The sequence below is a fragment of the Trichechus manatus genome, unplaced genomic scaffold, assembly GCF_000243295.1.
Source record: "Trichechus manatus latirostris isolate Lorelei unplaced genomic scaffold, TriManLat1.0 scaffold00005, whole genome shotgun sequence".
Classification (NCBI taxonomy): Eukaryota; Metazoa; Chordata; class Mammalia; order Sirenia; family Trichechidae; genus Trichechus; species Trichechus manatus.
The window spans coordinates 23,443,362-23,467,130 of NW_004443941.1; the positions used below are offsets into that span (position 1 = coordinate 23,443,362).

Consider the following 23,769-nt stretch of genomic DNA (forward strand, 5'->3'; position numbering starts at 1 on the left):
TGAGAATTACGTGGGATACAATCAAAAGCAAAAATCTGTGAGTGACTGGAGTTCCAGAACAGGGGGAGAAAATGGAAAACACAGAGAAGATCACTGAAGAATTACTGGCAGAAAACTTCACCAATACCATGAAAGATGAAAAGCTGACCATCCAAGAAGCTCAACGAACCCCATATAGGATAGACTCCAAAAGAAAATCACCAAGGCATGTTCGCTAAAACCAAAGACTAAGAAAGAATCCCGAGAGCAGCTCGAGAAAAACGCAACATCCCATACAGACAGGAAACAATGAGACTAAGCTCTGATTACTTGGCAGAAACTATGCAGGCAAGAAGGCAATGGGATAATGTATATAAAACCTTGGAAGAAAAAATTTGCCAACTAAGAATAATATATCCTGCAAAACTCTCATTCAAATATGATGATGAAATTAGGACATTTCCAGATAAACAGAAATTAAGGCAATATGTAAAAACCAAACAAAACTTACAAGAATTATTAAAGGGAGTCCTTTGGTTTGAGAACAAACATCAGACAACAGCCTGAATCTAGGATACAAGATTGCACCAACCAGATACCAACCTAGGAAATGAGCTCTCAAGGATTATTCAAAACCAAAAGATTTACAACAGGAATCATAAAGGTTAATCTGCAAATGACAATAACATCAGAAAAATAAAAGAGGGAATAAACAATATAGATAAAGAACTTTCTAATGGAGAGGAAGGCAAGGTGATACCAAGTAATAATAGACTGGTTCAAACCTAGGAGGATAAGGGTAAATTTCAAGGTAACCAAAAAGAAAGCTAACCAACCTACACATCAAAATAAAGAAGAAAAACATAAAGTCTCAGTAAAAATAAAATCTACAAAAACAAAAGAAATGAAAAAAATCCACGACCAAAAGGAATTCAGCACAGGAGAGTAAGAGGAACAAAGAAATCATCAGCACCACAAAAAAAAAGCACTACAAAAGGACAACAATAAACACATACCTATCAATAATTACAATGAACATAAATCGTCTAAATACACCCATAAAGAGACAGAGAGTGACAGAATGGATAAAAAACAGGATCCATCAATATGCTGTCTACAAGAGAAACACCTTAGAAACAAAGACATAAATTTATTAAAAATCAAAGGATGGAATAAAACATATCAAGCAAACAGCCACCAAAAAAGAGCAGGAGTAGCAATACTAATCACAGATAAAAATAGACTTTAAAACAAAATCCACCATAAAAGACAAGGAGGGCCACTATATTAGGATTAAAGGGATGATCCAGCATGAAGACATAACCACAGTTAATATCTACACACCCAATGACAGGGCTCCAAAATACATAAAACAAACTTTTAACAGCACTGAAAAGAGAAATTGACAGTTTCACCATAATAATAGGAGACTTCAACACACCACTCTCGGGAAAGGACAGAACATCTAGAAAGAAATTCAACAAAGATACAGATATCTAAAGGCCACAATTAACCAAATTCAACTCATAGACATATATAGAATACTCCACCCAACAGTTGCAAAGTACACATTCTTTTCCAACGCACATGGAACGTTCTCCAGAATAGACCACATCTTAGGCCACAAAGCAACCCTCAACAAAATCCAAAGCACTGAGATAATACCAATGATCTTCTCTGATCACAACACCATCAAAGTAGAAATTAACAACAGGAAGAGCAAGGGAAAAAAAAAACAATTAATGGAAACTTAATAACATCCTGCTTAAAAACTACTGGGTAATAGAAGAAATCAAAGACGGAATCGAAAAATTCCTAGAAGCAAATGACAATGAAAACATATCATAAACCTTTGGGACACAGCAAAGGCAGTAATCAGAGGTCAATATATAGCAATAGATGCACACATGGAAAAAGAAGAAAGGGACAAAATCAAAACATTAGCTACACAACTCAAACAAATAGAAAGAGAACGTCAAAAGAAGCCTACAGCCACCAGAAGAAAGGAAATAATAAAAATCAGAGCAGAAATAAATGAAATAGAGAATAGAAAAGGAATAGAAAGAATCAAAAAATCAAAAATTTAGTTCTTTGAAAGGATCAACAAAATCCACAAACTACTAGCCAAACTGACAAAAGGAAAAACAGGAGAGGACGCAAATAACCCATATAAGAAATGAAATGAGGGGACATTACAACAGACCCAACTGAAATACAAACGATCATAACAGAGTATTATGAAAAACTATACTCCAACAAATTTGAAAATCTAGAGGAAATGGATAAATTTCTAGAAACACATACCTACCCAAACTATCACAAATTAACATTGAAAATCTGAACAGACCCATAACAAGATAGGAGATTAAAAAGTTAATAAAAAAAAGTCCCAACAAAAAAACCCTGGCCCAAATGGCTTCACTGGAGAATTCTACCAAACATTCAGAGAAGAGCTTACAACAGTACTACTCAAATTATTTCAGAACATAGAAAAGGAAGGCATACTTCCAAATTCATTCTATGAAGCCAGCATAACCCTGATACCAAAACCAGGCAAAGACACCAAGAAAAAAAAAAGAAAAAATTACAGACCAATGTTTCTCATGAATATAGATGCAAAAATTCTCGACAAAATTCTAGCCAATAGAATTCAGCATCGTATCAAAAAAATAATACACCACAACCAAGTAGGATTCATACCAGGTATGCAAGGATGGTTCAACATTAGAAAATCAATCAACATAATCCACCACGTAAATAAAAGGAAAAAAAAGAATCACATGATCATCTCAATCGATGCAGAAAAGGCATTCAACAAAGTGCAACACTCATTCATGATAAAAAAAAAAACCTCTCAATAAAATAGGTGTAGAAGGGAAATTCCTCAACATAATAAAGGGCATTTTGATGGTTAAGATTGTGTGTAAACTTGGCTGGGCCATGATTCTCTGTATTTATATGTGATCTCTCCCATGATGGAATCTGCTGTGAGTAGCCAATCAGTTGAAAGGAGTTTCCTTGTGGGTGGGGGCTGCATCTGAATATAAGCAGGCATTCTGGCTTTTTTGCTTACTCTGGATCCTGCAGCTGCCTCCTGTTCATCTGACCTCCAATTCACGGGACTTGAGCTATCAGCTTATCTGCCGATCTTGGGATTCGTCGATCTTCTGCCTTGCTCTCTGACCTGCCAATCTTGGATTCACCAGCCCCTATGGCTATGTGAATTAAGAGAAGCCTCTATCCTGATCCACAGACTTGGAACGTTCCAGCCTCTACAATCATGTGAGCCATTTCCTTGATATAAATCTCTCTCTATATATATATTTATACACTTTACTGGTTTTGCTTCTCTAGAGAACCCAGATTAAGACAGGCATCTTTACAAAACCAACAGCCAACATCATTCTTAATGGAGAGAGGCTGAAAACATTCCCCTTGAGAACAGCAACAAGAAAAGGATGTTCTTTATCATCACTCCTATTTAACATTCTGCTGGAAGTCCTATCTAGAGCAATAAGGCAAGAAAAAGAAATAAAGGGCATCCAAATTGGTAATGAAGAAGTAAAACTGTCCCTATTTGCAGATGATTTGATATAGAAAACCCAAAAGACTCCATGAGAAAACTGTTGGAACTAATAGATTCAGTAGAGTGGCAGGATACAAGATAAACATACAAAAATCCATTGGATTCCTATACACCAATAAAGAGAATGACGAAAAGAAAATTAGGAAAACAATACCATTTGTAATATCCCCTAAAAAAAAAAAATACTTAGGAATAAATCTAACCAGGGATGTAAAAGACCTATACAAAGAAAACTACAAAAAACTAGGGCAAGAAACCAAAAGAGATCTACATAAGTGGAAAAACATACCATGCTCATGGATAGGTAGACTCAGCATTGTGAAAATGACAATTCTACCCAAACAATTTACAAATACAATGCAATCCCGATCTAAATACCAACAACATTCTTTAAAGAGATGGAAAAAACAATCACTAACTTTATATGGAATGCAAAGAGGCCCTGGATAAGTAAAGCATCATTGAAGAAGAAGAATAAAGTAGGAGGACTTGCACTACCTGACCTCAGAACCTACTCTACACCTATGGTAGTCAAAACAGCCTGGTACAGGTACAAGGACAGATAGGTTGACCAATGGAACAGAATCAAGAACCCAGATATAAATCCATCTACCTACGGTCACCTGATCTTCAACAAGGGCCCCAAATCCATCAAATGCGGAAAAGACAGTCTTTTTAACAAATGGTGCTGGCAAAACTGGATGTGTATCAGCAAAAAAAATGAAACAGGAGCCATACCTCACACCATACACAAAAACTAATTCAAAATGAATCAAAGACCTAAATATAAAACAAAAACTATAAAGATTATAGAAGAAAAAATAGGATCAATGCTAGAGACCCTAATACACGGCATTAACAGGATACAAACCTTAACTAACAACATACAAACTCCAGAAGATAAGCTAGATAACTGGAATCTTCTAAAAATTAAACACTTATGCTCATCAAAAGACTCTGTCAAAAGAGTAAAAAGAGAACCTACAGACTGGGAAAAATTTTTTGGCTATTACAAATCCGACAAAGGTCTAATCTCTAAAATCTATAGGAAAATCCAACACCTCTACAACAAAAAGACAAACAATCCAAATAAAAAATGGGCAAATAAAATGAACAGACACTTCATCAGGGAAGACGTTCAAGTGGCTAACAGACACATGACTAAATGCTTGTGATCACTAGCCATTAGAGAAATACAAATCAAAACCACAGTGAGATACCATCTAACCCTGTCATTACTGGCACGATTCAAAGAAACAGAAAATAACAAATGTTGGAGAGGCTGCGGGGAGATTGGAACTCTTATGCACTGCTGGTGGAAAACTGATACAGTGCTTCCTTAGAAAGCTAGAAATAGAAATACCATATGATCCAGCAATCTCACTCCTAGAAATATATCCTAGAGAAATAAGAGCCATCATACAAATAGAAATACGCACACCCATGCTCTTTGTAGCACTGTTCACAATAGCAAAAAGATGGAAACAAGCTAGATGCCCATCAACAGATGAATGGATAAACAAACTATGGTACATACATCCAATGGAGTACTATGCAGTGATAAAGAACAACAATGAATCTGCAAAGCATCTCACAACATAGATGAATCTGGAGGGCATTATGCTGAGTGAAATAAAGTCAATTACAAAAGGACAAATATTGTATGAGACCACTACAATAAAAACTCATGAAAAGGTTTACACACAAAAAGAAACAATCTCTAATGGTTACGAAGGATGGGATGGGTGGGAGTTGAAAAACACTAAACGGACAATAGATGAGTGGTAACTTTGGTGAAGGGTAAGACAGTACACAATACTGGGAAAGCCAACACAAATTGTTTAGGGTAAGGTCATGGAAGCCTCAATGACAAATACAAACTCCCTTAGGGACCAAATTACTGGGCTGAGGGCTGAGGGCTGTGGGGACCATGGTCTCAGGGAACATCTAGCTCAATTGGCATAACAGTTTACAAAGAAAATGTTCTACATTCTACTCTGGTGAGTAGCAACTGGGGTCTTAAAAGCCTGTGAGCGGCCATCTAAGATACTCCACTGGTTTCACCCCTTCAGGAGCAAGGAAAAATGAAGAAAACTAAAGTCACAAGGGAAAGATTAGTCCAAAGGACTAATATATCACAACTACCACGGCCTCCACCAGACTGAGTTCAGTACAACTAGATGGTGCCCAGCTACCACCACTGACTGCTCTGACAGGGATCACAGTAGAGGGTCCTGGCAGAGCTGGAGAAAAATGTAGAACAAAATTCTAACTTAAAAGAAGACCAGACTTACTGGCCTGACAGAGACTGGAGAAACCCTGAGAGTATTGCCTCAGGACATCCTTTTAGCTAAGTAATGAAGTCACTCTGCAGGTTCACTTTTTAGCCAAAGATTATACAGACCTATAGGACAAAACGAGACTACAGGGGCACACCAGGCCAGGGTCAAGGACTAGAAGGCAGGAGGGGACATGAGAGCTAGGAATAGGGAACCCAAGATCAAGAAGGGAGAGTATTGACATGCCATGGGGCTGTTAACCAATGTCATAAAACAACCTGTGTACTAAATACTTAATGAGAAGCTAGTTTGTTCTGTAAACCTTCATCTAAAATACAATTTAAAAAAAAAAAAAAAGAAGACAAGCCTAAAATATGTGGCTATGTATCATAAAGCACTTTTTCAATGGTGCCAAATCTGTTTTTCAAAACAGCACAAAATGTCTGTGGGCAGCAAAGAATTATCCAGGGCTTCGAACTGGTTCATTTTGGTTCGGACCCTTACTGAGAATTTTAATAATAATCTAAACAAAATCCCCAGGTGACTCTTATGTATACACAAGATTCTTATGTATCTTGTTAAAATGTAGATTCTAATTCAGTATATCTGGGGTGGAAAGGCAAATTCTCAGCAGGGGTCTAAACCAAAAACAAACCGGTTCAAAGCCCTGGAATTATCACCCTTCAACAAGCAGGAAAATAGAAGGAGATGAATGCATGGTAAACTCTGCTTCCTTGTTTCACAGTCCGCTCAACTCTTCATGCCAACAACAGGAGAATAGTTAACTTAATTAAAGCAACATTATAATAAACTGTTCAGATTCTACTCTGCCGAAAACTATTCGCATTAAAACGTGGTACTGTATCTGTATTTTTGAGAAAATGAAATCTGTCTCCTGGTTGTTGTTTTTTTAATTTGCAGCTCACAGCTGCTTGAGTTTCAAGGTGATTTTATTTGATTACCAGTGAGAGAACATGCAAAATAAATGACCATCTAGTGAGAAAAGAGTGAGACTAAAGAGAAAATGAAAGAGGGAAATATCAAAATATGGGTATTGTCAGCTAGTTTTGGGCATTTCTGGTGTTTTCTTTGAACTAAGATATAGAAAAAGATAGGTAATAGTAAATCTCTAAAGGAAAATAACTCATAGTAAATATAAACATAAAAGCAGCAATAGAAAATGAATATTTAAACAACTGAGTGAGGTGAACATAATTTCAAGAAAGAAATGACTTTATTTTATTTAGGCAATATAATTCATTCAACTAAATTAAAGGAAGTTGCAGATTCAGTCATTCGGTCATTGAATTAATGTATCAAAGAAATAATTTCCATGCTGCCTTCCAACTGGGGTATCATAAGGCTCTCTCAGATATTAATATAGTTTTATTGGCTCAAAATATACTTAAACAAATAAAATCCACACCAAATAGCCTAATGTTTTGAAATACGTATTAAATACCCAGCACACTTTTCAGAAAAGGCACTGGATACACTAGACTGTATTCGTATATCAGAATAATAATTTTCTGCTCTGCATAACTAAAACAAGATTAAAAAAACAAAAAATAATTGTTTCTCTAGATCAGAATGAGGCCCTGGTAACACAGTGGTTAAGAGCTCGGCTTTTAACCCAAAGGTCCGAAGTTTGAATCCACAAATCCACCAGCCGCTCCTTGGAAACCCTATGGGGCAGTTCTACTGTCCTATAGGGTCGCTATGAGTCAAAATCAACTCAAGGGCAGTGGGTTTGTTTTGCTTTTTTTTTTTTTTTTCCCCTTTCAACTGGGGTATAGAGGAGTAGAGGGGGCTGGCAAGCACACATATTGAAAAGACTTCCAGGTGATCGTGACAAATATTCCAGGGTAAGAAACATTATTCATAAGGTGCATGGGGAAGAAAGAAGGACGATGAAGAAGGGGAAGGTAGAAGGCAAAGTTGTGAAGTTTACTTTTTGAGTCTGCCTACCCCTTTAGGAGCCCTAGTGGCACAAAATGGTTCAGCATTCAGCCACTAACGGAAATGTTGGTGGTTCAAATCCACCCAGCAGCTGTTTGGGAGAAAGACCTGGTGATCTACTTCCATAAAGATTATAGCCAAGAAAACCCTATGGGGCAGTTCTACTCTGTCACACAGGGTTGCTCTGGGTCAGAATCTACTTGATGCATCTAACAACCTACCCCATTAGTGCCCTCCATCAGCCCTTACTTCCCTACCCTATTCTCATATTTTGTCCACAAAGGCTCCTGCTGATATGGTGGTTGTAGCAATCTCTCCTAGCTGAGAAGGACTTACTTTGTTGGCGCCTTACAATTAGTCACATTCCATCCAATTCAGTACACCTTGACTGAGAACCTACCATATGCAAGCCAGTGTATTCTCTAACGATGCTCAGATGAATGACATTGGCTCCATCCTCAAGGATTTCACAAGCTAAAACATTTGCATTTTAATATATAAGTACACACATCAAATGCTTTTAGGAACTAAAGGAATTGCTGATCATACCAAAATAGAGAGACTCAAGTGAATGGTCCTTCCCTAAATTCCTAAAACAACTCACTTTAAAATTGCTCCTGTCCGCTTCCAACTTCCTACACACTGAATACACAATAGTCAAACAGCAGAACCCAGTTGGAAACGCTAAACTCATCTATAGGGACCGGTGGATCTTTTCAGTAGAGACATTTTTTAATGAGAAGCAGAAATGATAAAGAAAGGAGCATGTGAATAATGGGTGAGAGAATTCTAGGCAATTTTCCTCCCAGAAAACAAATGATTTCCCCTTAAAGAGGCGGAATTCCCCTCACTCCATCTCATCGCAGACATTTTGTGAAGGGCGTTAGTGGAAATGATGCCAGCAGCAGGGCCCAAAGGTGAACAAATGCATATTACACTCCAGCTGCAGCAAGACCAGCCCCTGACCTTACTGACCAAGGGAGGGGGAATGACATGAGAAGGAGGGAAGGCGTGTGGGTAGAAGGAGAAAATTGTCTCTGCAGGATGCCGCCTCAGCTGGGAACACGTTGCTGGCCAGCACTAGGCTGGAGGTCATTTTTTCAACTACCCTGGGCAGCACTGCCATAACCCGCCCCTGCCTACCTCTCTACCTGTTATGGATTGAATTGGGTGCCCCCAAAAGAAATGTTGAAGTCCTAACCCCTGGTACCTGTGAATGCGACCTTGCTTGGAAACAGGGTCTTTGAAGATGCTCAGTCGGTAGAGTTAACATGAAGTCACACTGCAGTAGGGTGGGTCTTAACCGACTAAGAGTGGAGAAGAGACACAGGCACACACATAGAGGGAAGACAGCTATGTAAATACGGAGGTGGAGATGGAATTATGCTGCAGCTGCAAGCCTGGGACTCCTGGAACCTGGGAGAGACAAGAAAGTTCTTCCCCTAGAGTCTCCAGAGAGAGCATGGTCCTGCTCACACGCTGAATTCAGACTTCCAGCCTGCAGAACTGTGAGGTAACAAACTACTGTTCTTAAATCCTCTCATTTTTTGGCACTATGTTAGGCAGCCCTAGCGCACTAATACGCTACCCTTATCATACTACTTATCTCTATCTACTCCTCAACTCCCCAACTCCTAATTATGCTGTAATAACACCAGTTCACCATGGCCTTTCTGCTCCCTCCCATGCTCCCTCCACACACCTTTTCACTTACTGCTCCTCCTACTGAAACACACCGCTATGACAACCACTATCTCCTTTCCTCATAATAATAATTCTTGCACTTCCTTCAACATTTGACTCAGGAATGATTTCTCCAGGAAGCTCTCCCTGCTTCCTTCTTGTCTGTGTGTTGCCTAGCATCCTGGGTATGGCCCAGGTAAGTCAGTCAATCTCACCATCCTATCAGTTCCTCCCAGGGAAGACCCTTGCTTACTCATCTTTGAATCCTCAGGACTTAGTGTAGTGTCTGGCAGAGACACCATCGATTGTTAACTGCCATCAAGTTGACCCCTGACTCATAAGGGGAAAGAAGATGCTCACGATCCTGCACCATCCCCATGATCATTAGGGGATTGGATCATGTGATCCATAAGATTTTCAATGGCTGCTTTTAGGAACTAGATCACCAGGTCTTCCTCGTCTATCTTAGTCTAGGAGCTCCACTAAAACCTGTTCAGCATCATAGCAACACACGAGCCTCCACTGTCAGACAGGCGGTGGCGCAAATGAAGTATATTAGTCAGGATTCAAACCCAGGTCTCCTGCATGGAGGACAAGAATTCTACCACTGAGCCACCAGAAAGTAGGTATCCAATATTTGTTGAACTAATGAGATGCACTGTGTCTGTGTACGTTCTGTATTGAGTATAGAATGGAGGGAGTAGTAAGGAGGTCTCATGATGCTCCCCAAGCAGACTTACAGACTTGAGTCAGGAACCTCAAAGTATAGTGAAGTTGGAATAGCCATGATAGCAATGAAGAGAAAGAGAACAGAGGTCAGGAGGCAAAGAAAAAAAAGAATTCGCCCAAATGGAAGGGTCTGAAGTCATGTTACATGACTCCATGAAGAATTTTCATGATACTATCCCAGTAGACCATGAGCTGGGGGAGGTATGTTCATGTTGTTCACATGGAAGACACTTGCCAGAGAGTCATTTAATGTTGTTGTTGTTAGGTGCCCTCGAGTCGAATTCAACTCACAGTGACCCAATGTGTGCAGAACAGAACTGCTCCATAGGGTTTTCAAGGCTGTGACCTTTCAGAAACAGATCACCAGGACTTACTTCCAAGACACCTCTGGGTGGGTTCAAACTGCCAACCTTTAGGCTAGTAGTCAAGCACTTAGCCACTTGTGCCACCCAGGGAATCCATTTATTTAATAGTTTCTATATATCTAATTCCATATTTAGCTAGAAGCTCTGGTGGCACACTGGTTAAGCGCTTGGCTGTGCTAAGCAAAAAGTGGGCCGTTAGAACCCACCAACAGCTCCTCAGGAGAAAAGACCTGGTGATCTGCTCCCCTAATGATTGGAAACCCTATAGGGCAATTCTACCCTGTCCTGTAGGGTCACTATGAGTCGGAATCAACTCCACTCGAACCACACAACAATAACATATATAGCTATAGAGCTAATCTAATGCTGTTAATTTTGTAATATGGATTCTATTCCTCCCAAGTAATATTTTCAGTGCCATTTTAAAATTCAGAGTTTTGAAAAATCCCTTCAAAGAAAATTAGGAAAGCCACTCAAATCAGGTGGCCCAATTGGACGGTGCATTCATTACCTTGAAAGAAATTTAAGAAATGTGACCTATTTCGTGAACATAGAGGCATTTTGCTGGAGAATGGGAGTTTCTGGTCTTGGTTCTGGGGATTCCCACGTTTGGTCCAATTCCTGGTTAAGACAGAGCAGGGCTCTCTATATGAGGAGAGTGGTGGAGAGGGATGAAGGAGAAGACGGGTTGAGAGTGATGGAGAAGAATTCATTAGACTACATATAAAGAAAGCTAGGTTCCAGCCTCAGCGGTGCCGCTAACTCGTTGTCTTTTGGCCTCTCTGAGCCTTAGTTTCCTCAATCTGGAAATGAGACAGATGGATTGATTAATTGATCAATGAAGTCCCTTCCACCTGTAATTCTAAATGATTCCAGATTTTTAATCAAAGAGGTTCTAGGTAGTTAATTAACCAAGGAGACCCTCGACGGCCACTTCTCGGAAGCCACTCCGCGGGAACTCGATCCTCCGGGGCTCTCCCTTTCCCTCTCCAGCGCCTTCGGCAACTCTGGGCCCAGCGCGCCGCCGCCTTGAGCGCGGGAGCGCGCCGCGCGCGCCCGAGGCCACGTGACTCGGTGCCACGGGGCCGCGCCCGAGCCGCCATGTCTGGGACGCCAGGAGAGACCCGGCCGACCGGGCCCGGGTCGGGGTCGCCGCTAGTCGAGGGCGCCAGGTTCTTTTGCACCGCAGGCCGTGGCCTGGAGCGGTTCTTGATGCGAGAGGTGCGGGCACGGCTGGCGGCCACGCAGGTGAGTCCGCCTCGCTGGGCGCCCGGGAGGTGAGCGGCCCTTCACGTCACCGCCGCGCCCGGGTAGGGTCCGTCCTAGACCCGGGAAGCGACGCGAGAGCCGCGCGCAGCCCCTAGAGCGACCGCGGCGACTGGCCCCGCCCTCGGGAGCTTACTGGCAGGTCCTTGAATTCCTGCTGGAACTACCGCCGGTCGTTTCTGTCCCTACAGATCAAACCTCATTACTGCGGATCTGTCACGGCTAAAGTTGTAACGAGTGCGGTCGAGGCAATTTAGTTCCTAGACTTTCTAGAAGGAATTATTTGATAGTGTTTAGAATTAGACCTACCTTGGAATCCTCTCCACCCTCTGATACAAATGTAATCCTCAGGTTCAGTTACTTGACTCTTGATTTTCTGTTTCCTGTTGATGATTTTCTTATCCTCATGGAATATTGTGAAGATTGTAATATGTATGCAATATAGTGTACATAATGTACATTTTATACACTCAGTAAATAGTAGCTCTAATAATAATATACTCATAGTCCAGCTTCCGGGGGAAGTTAACAGTTGTTGGTTGTATTTTATCTGTTGTTACTTTCAGTGAAATGAACAAGATCGTAAATATTAGTTCAGGTTGTAAGACGCACTGAGTTGGTTTCTTGAAAGCAAAGAAAAATGTAATAGAAGAGACTCCCGTTATCATGACTGGGTATATATGACAGTAGAAATGACGTGTTATCGGAAAAGGAAAACTTCTAAATGCAATTGCCCACTCCACTCCGGGAGCTCCTACAGTGTGGAAGCCCGAAAAGGAGTTTTTGCAGTCGGGGTGGGGTGGGGGGTGGGGTTCCCTGAAGAATAACATCAGTCATTTTAGACTACCCGCTATAGTAAAGCAATAATTTATAATAATAGCTGCTAACATCTATTAAGCTTTAATATGCAGCAGGCATATGTCTTTATAACCTTACCTTGTATTCACTGGCTTAATTTTCACAACCCAAAGGCTTGGCTGCTATCCGAAAGGTTGGCGGTTGGAACGCACCAGCAGCTCCACGGGAGAAAAGACCTCGAGATCTTCTCCCATAAAGTTTACAGCCTAGGACACCCTATGGGGCAGTTCTGTTCTATTTTATAGAGTCACTGTGAGTCGGAATCTCCTCGACGGCACACAGCGACATGAGGTAGGTAAGAGTTCTGAGTGGTGTAAACAATTAAAATTTGGCTTCTAACCAAAAAGTTTGTGATTGGAATCCATCCAGAAGTGCCTCAGAAGAAAGGCCTGGCAATCTGCTTCTGAACAATCACAGCCATTGAAAACCCTCTGGAGCACCATTGTACTCTAAAACACATGGGGTTGTCACGAATCAGGATCAACTCTATGGCAGTGGATCTTTGTTTTTTTTTTAAAAAAGGTAGGTACTCCATGTTTAACAAACGAAGAAAAGGAAGCACAGATAAGTCCAGTAATTTACTTAAGTCATGTAGCTAGAAATTGGCAGAGCTAGGATTTGAAACCAAGCTGTCTAGGAAGTCAGGCATGAGAATATGATTATGTTCAACCCAGATAGCCTGACTACAGGGCCAATCTCCTTGACAACTATGTAGCTGTGACATATTGCTGTGCTGATTTTTTTTTTTTTTTTTTTAATGTTAACCTGGAGTGCTTAGTATGAAAATAGAAGGCAATGGGTTGACCTAATCCGGGTATGCAGGTGATTAGAAAAAAGAAAATCTTCACTTGTTCTCCATCTTCTCCAAAGACAAAATGAGATGGGCTAAATTTAATTGCGTGAAGAAAATTGAACTAAGCGTAAGGAAAAACTTCTTGACAGTGAGAACAATTACCTAAATGCCGAGAGATTTGGGAATTTCCATATTCTGCTATTGTTAGAAATGGAATATTCAGCCTTTGGCCTTACATCTTTTATGGGTAGATATTCCTGGAAACAAAAAAAAAAAAAAAAACCATTCCGACTCATAACGACCCTATAGGACAGAGTTGAACTTCCCCATAGGGTTTCTGAGGAGTGGCGTATGGATTCGAGCTGCCTACCTTTTGGTTAGCAGCCGAGCTTTTTAACCACTGTGCAACCAGGGCATGCCTGGAAATGTGATCTAAATAAATAACTTCTTAAATTCCATCCCAGTTGCTCTAATACAAAGTGAACTATCTTAACGGTAAGGCTCTCCTGAAATAATGATAGCAACTGACATTTAATAAGTATTTAAAATGTGTCAGATACTCTATGTACATCATATGGCCTAATCCTCCAAAGAATCCTATCTGATAGGTCATTTTTACTTTTACAAAGAAATAAAAGAACACTGAAGCTAAGTGGTGGAGCTGGGACTTGTATCTGAATCTCTCTAGCTTCGAAGCAGAGCATTTCCACCCCAGATATACTAAATCAGAATCTACATTTTAACAAGATCCCCAGGTGATTCTTATGCATAATAAATTTTGAGAACCACTGCTCTACTAGGGGTTCTCAGAACTGGTCCCTAAGCAGCAGCATTAGCTTTGCCTGGGAACTTGGCAGAAGTGCAGATTCTCAGCAGAGGTTCAAACCTGAACGAACCGGAAGCTTATGCTCCTTACCACTGCACTAAATTACCCTGAGAAACAGCCCTGGAATATTTGATGTAGGTTGTTTCTCTAACAGTACAGTGGAATGTACATCAGCTTCGGAGTCCAAAGATATGTGTTCAAATCTTATATCTTCCTTTAATAGATTTGTAACTTTAGTAAAGTTATTTAACTTTTGAGCTTCACTTTCCCTGGACATAAAATGGAGATGACAATACCTACCTGAAAGGATCGATGTGATCTTTGAGATACAGATAGATAGTGCATGTAACATGTTGTTGTCGGCTGCTGTCGAGTCAGCCTGCAACTCACGGACACCCCACGCACAGTGGAACGAACACTGCCCAGTCCTGGGCCATCCCCATTATTGGTTGTGGATCTGACTTTTGTGATCCACAGGGTTTTCATTGGCTATTTTCTGAAGCAGGCCACCAGGCCTTTCTTCCTAGTCTGTCTTAATCCAGAAGCTCTGCTGAAACCTGTTCAGACACATGGCAACATGCAGGACTCCACTAACAAAGGTTGTGAGTAGAACGGCTCTGTAGGGTTTTCTTGGCTGTACTGAAGCAGATTGCCAGGTCTTTCTTCTGCAGAACCACTGGGGGGTTTGAACCTGCAACTTTTTGGTTGGCAGCTGAGTGCTTTGCCGTTGTGCCACCAAGGCTCCTTCCATGTAGCACAGTGTCTGGAAAATAGCAGGTACTCAGTAAATGTTAGTTCCCATGAGGTGAGTTGTACAGGAATACTTAAAAATCATTCTTGCAATGACAAGAGAGTAGTGTTTGAAACTTGGTGTAGTTTCTTGCTTAAAGAAAATCTAAAATCTGAATTTATAAAACAAATTAATTCAGAAGTGATTGTTTGCTTTTAAAAAATAATTATTCTAATCAGTGTGTTTCCAATTTTAGTGAACACAAGAATCACCTGGGGAGCTTTTTGAACATGCATATCCCTGGTGCCAGCCCCAAAAGCTTTTCAGCAGGGCTGCCAACAAGCCCAGGTGTTTAACAAGCAAACCCTTTCCCCTCCCAGGTGACTCTGATGTAGGTGCTTCCTCCAGCACACAGCTTGCAAGAGAAAATCTCCTGTTACTGTTTCTAGCTTTATGTCATGGATAAACTCAAACATACAGTAAAGTAGATAGAATAGTATGATGAACACTGCATGTTCATCTGCCAGCTCCAACAGTGATCCACCCATAGTAAATTCTGCTCCATTCACTCCTTCATCCACTCCCCACCCCGTATTATTTTGAAGCAAATTCCAGATATCATTTTATCTGTAAATGTTTGCCTATATATCTATTAAATATAAAAACCTGTTTCCATCGAGTCGATTTCCACTCATAGCGATGCAGTAGAACTGCCCCAAAGGGTTTCCAAGAAGCAGCTGGTGGGTTCGAACCACCGACCTTTTGGTTAGCAACCGACCTCTTAACTACTGCACCACCACAGCTCTAGGATAGACTTTTTTTTATAATATATGTAGCATAATATAAAATAAATATATAAAGGCTCTTCTTAATAATTTAAGCCACAATACCATTATCATGTAAAAATTAATAATTGCTTATTAGCAAATATAAGTCGGTGTTCAAATTTCTACATGTCTCATAAATGTCATTTTTGTTTCTCAGTTTGTATATTTGAATCAGGTACAATTGGCTGGTATGCTGTCTCTTGTAATCGGTAGGTTTTTTCTCCATCTCTGTTTTTCCCCTTGTAGTTTATTTGCTAAAGAAGCTGGGTTGTTTGTCCCGTAGTCTAGAGCAGGGGTTGGCAAGTGTTTTCTGTAAAGGGCCAGATAGTAAACATCTTAGACTTTGTGGGTCACATATGGTTTCTGTACATATTCTCCTTCTGTTATGTTTTCTTGTTTGTTTTCACATCCCTTTAAAAATGTAAAAACCAGTCTTAACTCCCCAAGACTGTTTTTCTACCCTTGGTCTAGAGCTGTGCTGTCCAGTAGGGTAGCCACTACCCACAAGTGGCAATTGAAATTGAAATTAAAATTGAATAAAATAAAGATTTTACCCTTGTAGGTACATTAGTCACATTTCAAGGGCTTAGAACTCACAAGTGGCTAACGGTTACTGTACTGGCCAGCACAGATTATGTAATATTTCCTTCATCACAGAAGGTTTGAACAGCACTGCTAGAGTTTCCCAGGGTCTAGATTTTCTGACTGCGTCTCCACGGTGTTGTTTAACATGTTCCTCTATCCTTTGTAAATCCTTTAAATTGGTCATTGGTTCTAGAGCTTGGTCAGATTCATGTTTGATTTTGTTTCTTCTCTGATGGTGGGGCAGACTTTGTTATAGGCTTCTGGGTGTGTTGTGCGTTTAATATTTAAAAATACCCAGGAACCTATATAATTTTTTTTCACTTCTTTGGAGAAATATATTGGGAGAAATTAAACTTGTATGACAATGATTGATGTATTGAATACTGCTATTTGTTGTGAGAATAATAGAAACAGTTGTTAAAATTGATAAAATTGAATGTATTAGCAATGTCCCTAATGCCAGCAAGGCTCTGTCAATTCATTCATCTGTCTTTATAAACCAACATATCAAAGCCTATTATCCCGAGTCCTCAATAGGCCAGCCAGTTTTTAGTTTTTTAGTGGGGTCATGACAGCAGGGGTAGAGCTAAGCAGATAGCCAAGTTATTTCATAGTTATTTAATGGGAGGATTGCATAAGGTTGCTTTTTTCAAGATTCTGTGTTTCCCTTAGATATAATGTCTTTTTAAAAATTAAATAAAATATGTTTTTGAATTCTCATTGAAAATGAACCAGAACAAGCTCAAACATTACCTTAACCCTTCATTTAGCACTTTAAAATTAGTCCTCAAGCTAAATGGCATCTGTAGAGTTAGGAGAACGTTGATACCTCTTGATATTATTAAACATTTTTACCTAAATTTAAACTTCTAATTTTTGTGTTAGACTTAGTCCATGAATTTTAAAAAGAAATGCAAAATGCTAACTGTTCAGAGCTGTTACTAACTTTAATAAAGGCTATTATTTCAGCTTTGGAAGGGTTAGACATAAAACTAACTGGTTTTAGACACTTGGTTGTAATTTAATTCTAATGGAAAACTCAGATTGTATACGTAAATAAATTTTCAAGTAGCAAATATTAGGATAAAATATTCTAAAATGATACATTTCTCCCTAAGTCTTGTAGTTGGATGTGATTGGTTATATGCATGCAGTACACACTAAAGAAGAGGCAAAACGCTAGCTTCAGCAGTTTTTCTAATCGTAAGCACTAAAATTCATTCTTCCTGTAACTTTAAGGTGTAATACCTTTCTTCACAAAGGGTAAACGTTAAAGTGCTTCCACACACACGCTTGTTTGATCCTTATAGTGACTGTTCTACAATTTAGTAAACTACTTCTGATTACACACTACTTACTTGTAAAGAGAATGTAGGCCTTATGTTGATTTTTTAAAAAATAATGTTGCCACTTTTTGTTTTTACAATATATTTAGCATTTGAAAGCATCAACATATTCTTAGGACTTGACACACTATATAAATTAAACTTTTTGGGTCCTGTTAATTAATAGTCATGTTCTTTTTGGAAATTCTCCCTCTTCCCTTCCCCTCAAAAAAGAAATTATATTGTTAGAGGAAGCTCATTGTATAAAATGTTTCCTTTGATAGTCAAGTAAGTCAGAAAAGATTTTTGTAAAATTGACTATAATGTCTAATCACTGACTACTTAAGTTAAATCTCTGATCTAGATGTTTACATCAGTTTATCTGTTTATAGGACTTGACTCTTAAAACCATATATTTTTAGTAAAATATTTTGTTTAGTTCCCCCAGAATTTTGGCAAGATATTTCATGTGTGTTAAAATATTTAATAATGGCTTTAATATCAGCTATATTTTTATGTCAGGTAACGTAAAATCTGAATTTCAAAAAAAGTTTTTAAACTTTGTTTTACACTTGTAAGCATTTTGAGGTATATATTTAGTTTTGAGTTCAGTGGGAAAATGTCAACTTTGTAACAAGAAAGAAGTAAATTCTAGAAACCAGAAGTTATTTTGTGTGTACTTCATTATCCCATTTAAATATCGATTCCTAAACATTCTTCAAGGTCTCTCGGCGACGCAAATGGTTTGCACTAGACTGCTAACCTAAAGGTTGGCAGTTCAGACTCACGGGAGAAAAGACCTGGCGATCTGTTTTCGTTAAGATTACAGCCAAGAAAACCCTACGGCGCAGTTCTACTCTGCACACATGGGGTTGCTATGAGTCAGACTCAACTCTACTGCAACTAACGACAAACATTCTTCTCATTCCCCACTTCTCCCCATAATGTCATCAGTTCCTCCATCTGTTGTGGTCAGTTGCATTGCTGATACCTAAGCTGTTTGAAGTTTAATTGATGCCAACCTAGGGCTTCCTTGGCAAGGATTTTCCTTCATCAACCGGAATTGGTAACATCAGAAACTACCATTCCAAAAGCTTAATTAGACCATGTCACATCAGAAACAAAAAACCCTTGGTGTTCAAGTTCCCACTGAATGAGACCTGCGTAAACACATGGAATATCCCAAATTCTCTGGTGCCTCAGTTCTAGGAGATGACTTAGAACCATGTTAGTCAGCCCATGGCTACTACTAAAAGAAGAAAATTCCAGGGCAACCCACATCCATACTGAGCTTGAGGGTTGGGTTGACCCAGAAAGGTTTAGGATTTGATTGTCATTGACCACCATTTGCCATACTGCATTCAACCCCCTGTAAGGGGTCTTTTTATTTTCCTTTCTTCCCTCACTTGTACCACATATCCATCCTGTCTCCAGAGGCTGTTTTTGTTTGATGCGTATTTCTTAACTTCTATCCATTTGCCAGTTCCCACAGCCAAGTGTCTCATTTCTTCCTCAGTGATCTGCTTCTCCCTCTAGCATCACATTCTACACTCAGTCCTTATGCCTTTCCTGAAGTAATTTTTCTACCAGCTGATTCAGTGTTGTCACTGTTTTCATCAAAAGTCTATAATGGCCGACCATTACCATCTGTGGTACTCAAAATTTCATGACCATTTATCAGGCTGGCCTAAGCTCCTTCACCATCCGCCCACCTGACACTATCAGCGTAGTACAGTAAAGGGTTCTATGCTAACTTACAGTTTATTTCAGCTTGGTTTTTGCTACCGCCAGTGAGTCTTGCCCTTGTTCTTTTGTTGGACTCCCTTGTCCCAAATCTTATAAGATTTCCCCCCAAGAATTTTACTAATGAGAGTTTCTATAATCAGTGCCAATTATTGTACCTACAGTTTATCAGTATATTATAATATTAAATTTTTTTCTTTTTGTTCTGGGTTTAATTTAAATTACTGCCTTATAAATTTTATACTTTAATGTGTATGTCTGTTACATTATTATTCATCTTTAGGAAGTATGATATAGGCTTCCTGGTTAGACCACAAGATAGGTGCTTAATAAATATCCACTGAGGATATTAACCTTGGACTACATACCTGATTTCTCCTATGTATTATACCTTTCCTTTGCCCACTTTTAAATAGTATGTGAAGCTTGCTAATATAATTATTGAATATTTTCAGTTCTGTTTTTCTAGTAATATATGTGAACACACAGGTATGTGTATGTGTGCTTTACAGAAGGTAGTGTAACATAGAAAGATTACGATCTTGATCATTGGCTGTGTAACTACAGAAATTATTTCACCATTCTGACCCTCGGTTTCCTAATCTGTAAAGTGGGGATGATAAACTATCTTAAAAAAAAACAGTTGCCATCAAGTCGTCTCTGACTCATGTGTGTCACAGTAGAACTGTGCTCCATATGGCTTTCTGTGACTGATTTTGGGGGAGTAAATTGCCAGGCCTTTCTTCTGAGGCATCTCTGTGTGGACTCGAACCTTCAGTCTTTTGGGTAGCAGCCGAATGCATTAACTTTGTACCACCCAGGGACTCTGTAATCTACCTTACAGGGTTGTTATAAGCATGAGGAAAAAAACATTATTTTGAGTACCTAGTAAATGCCTGACGAATAGTAGACTAAGAAATGGCCATTTTTATTACTGTTAATCTAGATGGTATTGAATTTAAGGGGAAAAAATAGGAAATGGTTGTTACTCAGACACTGGACCGCATTAATATCTATTTTTCTTTTTTCTGTCTCTAGATTGAATATATTTCGGGAAAGGTTTTTTTCACCACCTGTTCAGATTTGAATACACTGAAGAAGTTAAAATCTGCAGAAAGATTATTTTTGCTGATTAAAAAACAGTTTCCACTTACTGTTTTTTCTGCAAGTAAAGGTATGGTGTATGCCTATTGCTTTTACACATGTGATATATTGTACTCCAGAGTTTTCTGCTTGATAGTTAATATTTAGCCATTTCACATTTTTAAGATTCATTCATGCCTCTGGGATCATTAGTTTTATATTTTTTACTGTATTTCCTGGATATTAATTATCACCTAATTGTAGTAGTTAGAGTCTGTCTCTTCTCTTTACAACCTGCTTTCTGTCTGCAGAGGTATAGGTGTTCTTGGCCACATTTTTTCTTTGAGAATTATGATCAGGCACCTTCTCTAGAGATATGTATGGTCAGTTGTATTTATATGGATTTAGAGGCATGTAATAACTCAAAATGCATTATTTTAAAAAATTGTTCAAAACTGTCACCTTTAGTTCATAAGTGATAGAATTGGAAAAATGCCACATAGTAGAATTTCCTATTTCTGGGACTTCAAATGTTTTTGAATACATTTTTATCCATTTATAAAGCACTGGAGGTAAAAGAGCCTTAAGGGAAGTCTGTCCACTCCCTAATTTTATAAATTATTCTGCTAAAGTAATTTTAAAAGCTTGTTAAAAACAGCAAAGAAGTGTCAGACACTGCAGGAGAAAGCTGCCTTAAACTTTATTTTGATTTGCCCATTTTACACGATTGTATTGTCTATAGTAAACTAATTCAAGAAAGATACAGATGGCAAGAAATCAAGGCAGGGCAGGAAAATATTGTTTTAAAGTAAATCCCAAAGTATTATACTTTGGAGTCAATATAATTTCATCTCAGTATTCCACACGCTCTCATCTTTAGGGAACCACAGTAAATTACTCTTGGATCATCTTGATGGCCCTTACTCATCCAGAAAAAATTAAATTATGTTGAGCATGCTGGCAATCCCTGAATTATGAGTGAGCTGTATATCTGAAGTGTTGCCTTATGGAAACTTATTTTAAGATATGTGCTAATATCATATGGTCTAAAATGAAATACTCCCAAGATTCAGTTGCTCTGTTTTTGAGCTCTGTGGTTTGCAGTTAGTTCTGTTTCTTTTTTAACTTAATTTTTCTGAGTTCTGTGGTTGGTAATATTCTGTATTTTTAAACTTAATTTGTATAGGCAAAATCAGCATTATTTCAAAGATAGATATGCACTCTAAGTCTGCATATGTTGAAGGTACGTATTATGATAGGACAAGGGCCTTGCTATAATATATGATAATTCTATAGGAATTTTAAAACTTTAAATATAGTCCATAGCTTTTTTACTCCTAATTCCTATATTTAGGAAAGCTGTAAACATTCTTTAGTATTTTAAGTTATATATCCTCCATCGGTAGAGATTTCCTCAAGCTCTTTACCAGTCTCAGTATGATTTGTTATAATAAGCATACTGCCTATATAAATACTTCCAATTCTTAAATATTTGTATTAAAATATTTATAGTCTAGAGAAATCAATTTGTTTTTCATTCATTCATTCCACAAATATTTATTGAATGCCTACCATATGTGAGGCATTCTTCTGAGCACTGGGGACACAGCACAGTAGTGAAAACTACAGACAGACATCGCTGCCCTTGTGGGCTATATTAACTGAAATAGACAACAAACAAGTAAAAACATATAAAATGCAGTATGTCAGCTGGTGGTAAATGCTACAGATTTAAAAAAAAAAAAAAAGGAAAGGAATTAAGACTTGGCATGGGTGGTGGGGTGTGTGTTTTGGGTTGAGTGGTCAGGGAGGGCCTCACTGAGTGAAGACTAAGGAGGTGAGAGAATGAGCCCTGCTGGTATCTAGAAGCGTGTTCTGGGCAAGAGGGAACAGTGAGTTCAGATGCCCAGAGTTAGGAGCACGCCTGATTCGAGGAACTCCAGGAAGGCCAGTGTGGCTAGAGCGGAAAGTGCCAGTGGGAGTGGTATACAAAACAAGTTCAGTTAATTTCAGTGAACTGAACTATTTTCGGTCATGCATCCCAGAAGAAAAATAACAGTTTGGGTGGTATGTATACAAAATAAGAATGAGCTTTATTCTGGAAAACGTCTTATGATAAATTATATAAATTCCAGATTAAAGTAAAACCACTACTCAAGTAGCAATTTAAAAAAAATTGTTTTTAAAAAGTAAAGGTAAAGGAATTCAGGGGAAATGAGTATAATAGGCTGTCTTTAAAGCTTCAATATAAGATCAACTGAGATGTCATTTGTTTAGGAAAAATATTTAAGGAACTGCAAAAACTTATAAATGATGATCCAGGAAGTTGGTTGAATGCCATTTCACTTTGGAAAAGTCTTCTTGAACTTGATGCAAAAAATGAAAAACTTTCTCAAGAAAGTTCTCCCCCACTGAAAAGAAAAGTGGAAGAAAATGAAATTATCGTTGCTAAGAAATTAAAAACAGAGCAAATGCAAGAGCTACAAGAGAATAGGGAATGCCAGCTGGAAAAACAAACAGGAGAAGAAACACTGGAGCAAGAAGATTTTATCACTAAAAGAGAAGATTTTCAAGAAGAAGAGTTTCAGAATGATGTCGAGAAAGCAATTGTTGGTCATAACCAGAAAGACTTGACTTTCAGAGTGTCTTGTCGCTGCAGCGGGGCTGTTGGAAAGACCTTTACTGCACAGGTATGTTCACCTCCCAAAGTGGTTTCCCATTTCGTAAAAGAAGTATTTACTCTTTAGATTTAAAATGAGATTAAAATCTCTCAGAGAACAGATGACTAGGCCTAAACAGATAACTAGGCTTAATCATATAATTTAATGTTTTTAAACATTCATTTTTTCTTAACTTTACCTTAAATGTTTAAGAAGAATGATATGCTATTCCATGCAATGACTCTTAATTTCTGCCTAAGAGTTTCCTTAAACTCATAGATGTCCTTGACATTTGGCAACTCTAATATCATGGTCCTAGCGGTTAAGAGCTCAGCTGCTAACCAAAAGGTCTGCAGTTCGAATCCACCAGGCACTCCCTGGAAACCCTATGGGGCAGTTCTCCTCCGTCCTATAGGTTCACTATGAGTCGGAATCGACTTGACGGCAGCCAATTTGAGGTTTTTTTTTTTTTTTTTTTTGGTTAAGCTTCTTA

General features: G+C 38.8%; 1 protein-coding gene across 10 annotated transcripts in view; it reads left to right on the top strand.

Annotated features, from left to right (window-relative positions):
* The first annotated feature begins 11,681 nt into the window (after nucleotides 1-11,681).
* The window catches only part of THUMPD2 (THUMP domain containing 2), a 50,642-nt gene continuing 38,554 nt past the window's right edge, over nucleotides 11,682-23,769 (top strand). For 3 of the 10 annotated variants that reach the window (XR_002824826.1, XM_023735654.1, XM_023735669.1), the window contains exons 1-4: nucleotides 11,684-11,828; nucleotides 20,572-20,707; nucleotides 21,803-21,859; nucleotides 22,894-23,306. Coding sequence is in view for 9 of the 10 variants with exons in the window: in XM_023735654.1 (XP_023591422.1) it covers nucleotides 11,793-11,828; nucleotides 20,572-20,707; nucleotides 21,803-21,859; nucleotides 22,894-23,306 (642 nt within the window). In the remaining variant the exon portion in view is untranslated. Of the gene's footprint in view, nucleotides 11,829-11,914; nucleotides 12,996-16,037; nucleotides 16,090-16,480; nucleotides 17,669-20,571; nucleotides 21,860-22,893; nucleotides 23,307-23,769 lie in introns of those variants that run through there. The other 7 variants (XM_023735663.1, XM_023735659.1, XM_023735655.1 and 4 more) reach the window with 7 other exon arrangements.